Source organism: Protomyctophum bolini (assembly GCF_963924005.1).
Source record: "Protomyctophum bolini genome assembly, chromosome: 14".
In the NCBI taxonomy this organism is placed as follows: Eukaryota; Metazoa; Chordata; class Actinopteri; order Myctophiformes; family Myctophidae; genus Protomyctophum; species Protomyctophum bolini.
In genome coordinates, this window is record NC_137875.1 from 40,271,918 (window position 1) to 40,281,917 (window position 10,000).

At 41.6% G+C, this 10,000-nt stretch overlaps 1 protein-coding gene across 3 annotated transcripts in view; it reads right to left on the reverse strand.

The window, feature by feature from the left end:
• The window catches only part of epas1b (endothelial PAS domain protein 1b), an 88,458-nt gene that overhangs the window by 9,811 nt on the left and 68,647 nt on the right, over positions 1-10,000 (reverse strand). For all 3 annotated transcript variants that reach the window (XR_013965227.1, XM_080781465.1, XM_080781466.1), the window contains 4 exons: positions 9,393-9,511; positions 7,824-8,026; positions 4,396-4,502; positions 1,828-1,975 (listed from right to left, as the gene is read on the reverse strand). Coding sequence is in view for 2 of the 3 variants with exons in the window: in XM_080781465.1 (XP_080637591.1) it covers positions 1,828-1,975; positions 4,396-4,502; positions 7,824-8,026; positions 9,393-9,511 (577 nt within the window). In the remaining variant the exon portion in view is untranslated. The remainder of the gene's footprint in view (positions 1-1,827; positions 1,976-4,395; positions 4,503-7,823; positions 8,027-9,392; positions 9,512-10,000) is intronic.

Below are 10,000 nucleotides of genomic sequence, written 5' to 3' on the forward strand. Positions count from 1 at the left end.
AGCAATGACGGTCGTTATAGACAGAGAAATTACTGTTTGAATCCCAAGTAGATTAGCCTTTTATGTATAGACATGATTGATTGATTGATTGATTGATTGATTGAAAATCAAGTCAATAATACGATAACTGTTACTGTGGACGACACCATGATTAATTATTTGTATATTTGTAGACTTTAGGTACATGGGTATCTTGGTGGTGTATAGCTAATCTTGTAGATTTAGACTCCTGGGGCCGATTCATACTCCTATTTTACCGCTGTTTCGGCGCTGTAGTGCCGAAATGATTTCGGCTCATCAGAAAATTTCAGTAGCACCGAAGAGCCGACTTTAGGACGGTATCCGCCCCCCCCCGAACCTCAAATGACGTCACATTGTAGGCTCTACAGCGCCGAACCGACTTTTATTCAGCTCTAAAATAGGAGTATGAATCGGCCCTTAGTTTTATTGTACAGATATTCTACTGTTAGTCGGATGTTCATGCTTACTGTCTCTGGATTAAGTGTCCGCCAAATGCCTATATTGTAAATTGTAAAATTGTTTCAAATTTTTCAACACTATTTTAGAATTAAACTAGATAAAGTGCCCCTTCGGGGAGAGGTCTCCACCAGGCCAGCTCAGGATGTGGCCTCCTGGTGGCGCTATAATAGGCCAATGTGAAAAGGGTGCCATTTGTTCCTATACACCAATTGGATGATTTGAGGCATTTTGTACCAAAAATGTATTTTGCAAAAATCCACCTGTTGGTGGCGCTATAACAGGCCAATGTGAAAAGGATTGGATAATATTCCTCAGCCCAGTAGGACAGTCTGTGAAAGATTTCACGTAAATTGCACGCTGGGCTCATGATTCGAGGCGTTTTGTTTCAAACGGGCCAATCCTGCAAACTTGGGAAGCCAATGTTAGCCAATTAGGATGGAAATATGAAATGTATAAAACATGATTATAGAGATAGTGTGTGACGATTTGCGGGATTTTTGGATTTTTGGACATCTGGAGGAGTAATATCAAAAGATGTGTTTTTCAAAAGTTGGCCTCCTGGTGGCGCTATAACAGGCCGTTCTGGAAATGTCATCGTTGGCATCCAGGGAGTGTGTGTGTGCGAAATTTGGCATCGACCGGGTTAACGGTGCCGGAGATTAGCTGTTCACAGACAGACGGACGGACACACGGACGGACGGACGGACGGACGGACGTGCAAAACATACTCTCTCCCCATGCCTTCGGCCTGGTGGAGACAATTAACATTTTTTGCATCAGACATGAGCTCTGCAGTGATATATTATGGCTATATCGCCATAATGTCACAGTTCCTGATGAAGGAATCCTGTTTGGTTGAATACTGGACAACTCACCCCGGTGCATGCTTGCCCGTTTTCCCTCGCGGATTTTTCACTTTGTAATATGCCATTGGCTGTTTGTATTCTTTTTGGAAAAATATAAAAAGATACTCCTGTGGAAAGGCTATATTATTTTACTTATATTGACCCTATAAACAATTTAGTATTATTTAGTATACTGTATGTAAGGTTTTGCCCACTCAAATGGTACCTCGTCAGATAATCTCCACATATCCTACGACAACTTCTGTGAACAGACTTCACTGTAGTAGCTTTTCATAAATCATATTTGTACTTGGGCTGTCATGAAAGTTTATAGCTGTCCAGCCTCTCCCACCCTTAGAGTATATATACTCTAAACTCCCACCCCTCAACTGGGGAAAATTCTGGGAGGAAAACAGAAACGGGGTGAGTTGTCTTGTTATACCATTTGGTTCAGTATAATAATAGAACCACGCTTTTAGTTTCCCCTGCAGCCATTTCTCACCTGAGAACATAGTTGATACAGACAATGCACTGCGGCTGAGAGTTGCGGGTGTTGTAGATGACGGTTCCCTGGGTCTCAACCCAGACGTAGCCTCCGTTCTTAGCCAGCATGCGATACTGACCGCTCACCGACTGGCCCTTGGTGCATACTGCAGAGGAGACGCAGGCACTTTAAAATACACCATAATAATGCATTTTTTAAAAATGCATTTTAAAATGCATTTAAAAAACACTTTAAAATACACCATAATAATGCATTTTTTAAAAATGCATTTTAAAATGCATTTAAAAAACACTTTAAAATACACCATAATAATGCATTTTTAAAATGCATTTTAAATTGCATTTTAAAATGCATTTTAAAAAACACTTTAAAATACACCATAATAATGCATTTTTTAAAATGCATTTTAAAATGCATTTAAAAAACACTTTAAAATACACAATAATAATGCATTTTTAAAATGCATTTTAAATTTCATTTTAAAAAACACTTTAAAATACACCATGATAATGCATTTTTTAAATAAATACATGACAGCAGGGACAGGCGCATTCTGGTTCGTTTTGAGATATGTAAGATGTTTTGACTGCAGGTTTGTTCATCAGAAAAGCTGCTTTTCCCATCGAGCAGGGTAACATAACTGGGACGTCAGAGTATATCCTGACCTCGAAACTTTAAAAAAGGTCTTCTGAATCCTCCAGTTTTCTGAAAACAGCAGACCTACAAGCTCGTAAGCGCGCCACTCGGTGGCACGCGATGAGCTTGTATAGATCTGTGTGGCTCCAAGACCTCCGCTATTTTCAGTGCGCACATCAAACTGTTAACTGTATACACCCTGCTATAGTTTTGTGTCAGTACCGTTTGCAGTTCTCTTAAAACACTGGTTATCTTGCAACACTCTTAAACACGTCGCAACACACCCTGCCGTTCAAGAGCTCAAACTCGCTGTGACAATGTCGAATGCCTCTCATAGGCCTTTTTTTTTTTTTTTTTTTTTACTTGAATGAAAATAAACTTGCAAAACCCCTACTTAAATAAAACAGGAATGCTTGCGAGATCTTTGAACCTACAATAACTAGCAGATTGATTTGTGAGTGAAAAATGTCTCGAAGAGATTTGAGGAAAAAAAGAGGTTCTGGCTGTAACCTAAAGTCCAGTAATGGCGTGGGAATGAATCAAGACGAAGAAGAGGTCACAGGCTCTAAGGAACGCTAGTGTGTGTGTGTGTGTGTGTGTGTGTGTGTGTGTGTGTGTGTGTGTGTGTGTGTGTGTGTGTGTGCGCGCGCGTGCGTGCACCGTGCGTGTGTGTACAGCACGCATGGAGGAAGTCAGGGCAACATTATAAGCAGCACAGGGTGAATGCATGTTACAATATTAGTCCCGTTGGAGCTAGCTGTATGCCTGTGTGTGTGTGTGTGTGTGTGTGTGTGTGTGTGTGTGTGTGTGTGTGTGTGTGTGTGTGTGCGAGCGTGCGTGCGTGTGAGCAAGTATTTGGAAGGACATATGGAAGGAAAGAGAGCCTGTTAATTGAGCAGACATACTGTAGTTGAAGTCATGTATTTAAGGGTTTCATGTATGTAAGGGTTACAGTAACACACAAAATTGCACTTTGCCTGTAAGACTATAGTGTTAAGACTTATTAATTATTCTTTGCACGCACGCACGCACGGCACACACACACACACACACACACACACACGCACGCACGCACGCACGCACACACACACACACACACACACACACACACACACACACACACACACACACACACACACACATTCAATACACTGATTATTGTCAACTTATTTTTTTTCAATATTTTGGTTTGAAGACCTAAATCACATCACCTCCTTTCCTGTCCTGTTTCACCGCTTTCACAAAGACCTAATGATATAGAGCTGGCACTGAAGACACAGACCATGACACTTCAGAGCACTACACGCACGCACGCACGCACGCACGCATGCATGCGCGCGCACGCACGCACGCACGCACGCACGCACTCATGCCAGACGTGTAAGTCTTATCAGGCAAACACTGGCCATGCTTAATAGAATAAAATGCATCTCAAAAGCATGTGCTGTTACAGTATACTCACATGCACACACAGGCAAACCTGAAGTAGCCTACACATACATAAAACATATGTCTGCCATTGTTCGGCATGGGAACAAGCTCCCACTGTATACCTTCGTCAGGCAGCCTCTGTAGACATTTCTAAAGCTCAGCATACAGCATTGCTTTTAATTGATCTTTTATTTTTTTTGTGTTATCCATGTCCTCACTGTATTGCATTACTGCTTGTTTTGTAACGTCGTTGCCTCGCTTTTCTTTTATTCTCCATTGCTCCGTAAAGCACTTTGAGCTGTCATGAAAGGTGCTATACAAATAAAGTTTTATTATTATTATTGTTACAGGCTTAATGCATTTAATCACATTGAACTCCGCAGTGTTCCTATTCTGCGCATTAGTCCGAAAGATGTAAAGTTGTGTGTGCGTGCGTGCGTGCGTGCGTGCGTGCGTACGTGTGCGTGTGTGTGTGTGTGTGTGTGTGCGTGTACTCACGGTTCTGGTGAGTCTTGATGACAGTGTCTGAGTCCAGGGCGTGGTAGAAATCGTAGATGGAACGACCAAGTAGGTCCTCTGGATTATAGCCCATCAACTCTGTCACCCTGCAACACGCACACACACACACACACACACACACACACACACACACACACACACACACACACACACACACACACACACACACACACACACAATGATTAGTCTTTAGGGTGGTTGTGTTCCATTTGATATCCTTCTCCTATCACAGCAACTCACAAATCTTGCTGCTGTGTTTGCACATTGTTGTACTTCGCCCAGCAGATATGGGAGTTTTTTGTCATTGGTCATGTTTTCAAAATCTCCGTGTGTGGTTGTAATCTGTGGGAAGTATGTGTCTCTGATGTCTTGGTACAATGGACAGATGGTTAGGAAGTGTAGCTCGCACACACACACACACACACACACACACACACACGCACTAATTAACAATTGACTAAACATTTACCCTATACCAAATTTAAATCCCAGCTGCTCCTTACACCCAACTATACACGTTGCGGTGCTATATAGTGGAAAAGGGCTATGCGTTCAGTTCACCAACATGCAGTAAACATTCATCCCGATAATATGTGGTTATTAGATTGTGAGCGAAGGTTGAAGCGTCATGGCGCTATATAGAGGAATCATCAGCCTGGTTCATTATCTGGGCCGGGAAGGTGCACAGCAATTTCCACAGTAATCCAGCCAGTCGTTTTTGAGGTATATGTTGTTATAGGGACTAAAAGTGGCAGAAGAATGGCTGGCTGGACAGAGAAACTGATCAACATTGCCATCCTTATATATAGAGCCTTGCCACTAGCACAGCAAAATAATATATATATATATATATATATATCACACACACACACACACACACACACACACACACACACACACACACACACACACACACACACACACACACACACACACACACAGAGACGCTCATTATCATCAGTTCTTCACGGAGCTTTTAGACTTCAAAGGGCTTCATGTGCGATTTGTAAATCAGAAAGAGCGATAGAGATAGTTGATACTCCCTCTCATCCCTCATTCCCTCAATCTGCTTCAAGAACAAGTTAATCTCCTTCCGTTGCTCTTGTCAAAAGTCCAAGTGCGTGCGTGCGTGCGTGCGTGCGTGCGTGCGTGCGTGCATGCGTGGTGTGAAAAGTGAAAAATGAAAAATATTCATGGGAATGAAATGAATGGGATGAAAAATAAAAAGGTCTCACATAAAGTACCTGGATTTATTTTGACACGGGACATTGCAGACATGGACGGTCCCTGACAGCCATGATGTGCCTCAGTAATAGTGCTGCTGCCCACTGCAATAATCTCCTCATTCAACTATTCTAATTCATCTGCAACGTTTTCAATAACTCAGTCCAAGCAGTCCACATGAGTTACATTACAGATTACGGTTTTAAGCGGGTCTTAAGGAATGGGTGTTAGACACGGTTATGAAATTAACATTCCTAGGCGAGGGCTGTGTAAATGGTCATGAGTTTTCGGTGCCTTCATATTCCAGGAACAGTATATGAATAAATGACAATTTAGGCATTTCTTATCCAAAATGGCTCACACAGTGCGAGTTAGTGATGAAGACCATGGAACCATGTTTTGGATGTGGCACTTTCATGTTCGGAACATACAACTACTTTAATACTACTAGGAAATTATGTAAAAAAAAATAGTTGTTATTATTTATTTTTTTGCAAATTGTATGCACATTTATAATCATTATTAAAATAATAACAATAAATTAATAATTTACATTTGGGGGATATCTTTCACAATAATGAATAAAACATTCTAATCTTCAAAAAAAAACATACATTAGTTATTTTACTTACTTTTATCAGGGTTATAGGTCATAGGTTAAAAAGAAAATTAAACTCTTGACAATGAGCATTTTGATATTTTGATAAGCAGCTTGATATTGTTATGCGTCCGTCCGTCCGTCCGCCATCGCATTTTAGTGCTACTCTGTGTGTGTGTGCGTGCGTGCGTGCGTGTGTGTGTGTGTGTGTGTGTGTGTGTGTGTGTGTGTGTGTGTGTGTGTGTGTCCATGTGTATATGGTGACATAACATACTGTACTGTACTGTACATATGCTGCGGTACTTTCAAAACAACAATGGCTTGACAAAACACGTTTAAAGGTTTCCCCAGAAACGATAAAAACTGCTTTAAGGTGTCGTACAGTGTCGGCTGTATTTTGCGTGTCTTAAGTATACCAGGTCTTATTCCCTAACTTGAGTAAACTAAAGACCTGGAGGCGTGTGATCAATGCTCTTTTGGCCACTCAGAATAGCCAAATGGCATTGATGATCACGCCTCCAAGGTCTTTAGTTTACTCAAGTTAGGGAATAAGACCTGGTCCTTAAGACACGCAAAATACAGCCCTATATACTTCAAGATATATCGCTCACGAAAGAAAGTAGAAACTAAACAGACCTTGTTGGGTTTTTTTTTAGCGCGGGTATATCTTTCAAGCACGGGGGAGCAGACTATAGTCCGTCTGTCAAGACAACTACGGTATATATACTTTCCAAGCTGCCCATATCATGGGCCGAAGTCCAAACTGATACCACGGGAGGAGGCCGCGAGTGAATCCACGTTCGGTCTGGCCATGAAGCCAGGCTATAGTATAGAGGTCTGTACGCCTCGCGCGAGAGAGACGCTTATTTAAGCGTTTAACATGTCATCTCCGTGCTCATTGGCTTCTCCTGCCAAAACTAAACGGATTCACTCAGCAGGAGGAGGTGTGTGTCTTGATGTGTGTGTGTGTGTGTGTGTGTGTGTGCATGCACGGGGCATGTTTTGCTTGGGTTTGTGGCTATTATTTCCAGACTTTGTCAAAATGCAGCGGTTTGTGCAGCGAGGGGCGAAATCCATTTGCCGGTCGGTCCGTGGTTCCGACGCGGCGGTCGGGTCAAATGGATTTCGCCCTCCCTCTGTGTGTGTCTCTGTGTGTGCAGTGCATAGGTGTCGAATTTGATGTTAGTTCATATAACTATATGCACATAGCAGCCTATACAATAAGAGACAATGACATCAAATGGCATGTTTTCACCTGGATGAAAACATGTGGCACCGTGGCATAATATACCAATAAGTCGGTGCGTGCTCTCCGCTCTCACTGCAACTGGCAGCTCCAACTCCTATATTGCCGATAACAATCTGATCCCAGGTCAGTCTAATCATACGGAGATAATAGAAAAGGGAAACCAGTATTGTGATTATTACGGTGATGAAACACGGATCTGGACCCCGTGCGGCCCGGCTGCCGGAGCATTTTTCTGAATCAGGGGGACCCCCACGAAGAGCTCTAGTGTGTGTGTGCGTGTGCGTGCGTGTGTGTGTGCGTGCGCGTGCGTGTGCGCGCCCGCGTGCGTTTACCTACCTTTCGTCACAGTAAGTGAACTTCATGTCCATGCTGTGACGGCTGAGAAAGGTCTTGCTGTCCAGCGGCGTGTCGATGTTGGACGGATGCGGGATGGGTTCACACAGCAGGACGGCGCAGATGAGCGGAGGCTCCTTGAAGACGCAGTGCACGCGAGGGGGGCAGCCGCTGTACATCTTGAGGTGGCCCGTGCAGTGCAGCCCCTGCGGGGAGGGGACAGGAGGATAATTAAAACCCGTTCTGACCTGAGATCAGATTCTAAAAAAATGACTTCTACATCCCGACAGTTTTCCATTCTGACCCGAGATCAGATTCTAAAAAATGTCTTCTACTACATCCCGACAGTTTTCTGAAAAAGCTTTGTTTCTATGTCAGTCGTTCAAAAATAGCAGACCTACAAGCTATGAGCTTGTAGATCTGCTATTTTTCAATAGCTAAAGCATAACATGATGCTAACGCCAAAAGGGGTTCCCGCCCCAAAATGGGATAAGCGCAGTGCAGATAATCACGTATAGACGCATTCCAAGAATGACAGCACATGCAACAGAGCCTATATGCAAGGAAAATGACGTTGAAATCAAATGAAAGAGTCATCTGTCTTGCCTTTTCGTTGTTTTAAAAATCCAGAGCTCTTTAAAATGAACGCCAAGATAACAGCCCCCTTAAAGGAGTACTTCAATTGACCCAAAATCAATTATACCCACCCCATGAATCCTTGGATTTATCCGATGAACCGATAGGATGAACCGATAGTCAGTATAGGAGACTGCAAATATGTAACGTTTTTGAGTGAATTACTCCTTTAATTGTTACGTTGAATCATAGATTCCGTGGTAGCGTCATGGTTAACCATGTATGTACATCCCTATAGTCGATGCAAGGCCAACTGGGGTGCAGGAAAAACTAAATTAGTCAGTAAAGAAAATAAATGAAACAAGAAATAATAATAATAATAATAATAATAATAACAACAATAACAATAGCACTAATAACAATAACAAGAACAATAATAATAATAATAATAATACAGATAATAATATAAAAAAGAAATAATAATAATAATAATAATAATAATAATAATAATAATAATAATAATAATAATAATAACAATTAAAGGTATATTCAGTGATTTCACTCAAAAAAAACCTTAGGTTTCGTTTTTGGCTGGGACCTAAGCCTTTCATCCAATCAGGATAGAGAGCCAAAAAACGAAACCTATAAGGTTTTTTGACCCCCCCCAGGGGTTAACTGGGGGACAGGGAGGAACTCCTTATATGGTCAGCACACTCTATAGTAGAGAGGATTATCACAAAAAAAAAAAAAGTGATATTTGAATTAATTAAGTGAAATCACTGAATATACCTTTAAAGTGCTGTTCACAGCAGGGTGTTCCAATGGTAAGAAACAATGGCCCGTGTAAATGTAATAATAATAATAATAATAAAGAAATAAAGAAATAAAGAAATAAAGAAATAAAGAAAAAAAAAGAAAAAAAAAAGAAAAAAAGAATTAATAAAAAATAATAATAATAATAATAATGCCGTAACCATAAAAAGGGACCCTATATACCTTCCAATTAGCTGACTTGAGGTTGACGGTGCGCCCTCTATTGGTCACGGTGCATTTCATCCTCATGAAGAAGTCTCGCTCGGTACACAACTCTTTGGCTCTCTTGCCAAAGCCACTGCCTGGAAGACACACATATAACACATAACCCACATGGAAGAATGAAAAACATGGTTCAAATCATCTCTGGAATATAAATATGTCATTATAACATTGGTATTAAATCTTTGGTAAAAAAAAGAGGTACATTTTGTCGGAATTATTTATGAAACTTAAATCTCGATGAACTTCATTTGAAGCAAGTTTTAAACGACTCTAAATCTAATGTGCTTTCATCTGCCATATACTGGGAACACAGTTCTATATTATGGTCACAGTTTAGTTAGGGGCCCAAAATACTAAATAGGGCCCCTACTGTATACACGCACGCACGCACGCACGCACGCACGCACGCACGCACGGTCGCACGCACGGTCGCACGCACACCACTCCACTCCACTAGAGGTCAGGAACTGAACTCTGACCTTGTGATGTAACAACTTGGCTAGCATTCTGTTCTCTCTGTGTTTGTGTGTGTGTGTGTGTGTGTGTGTGTGTGTGTGTGTGTGTGT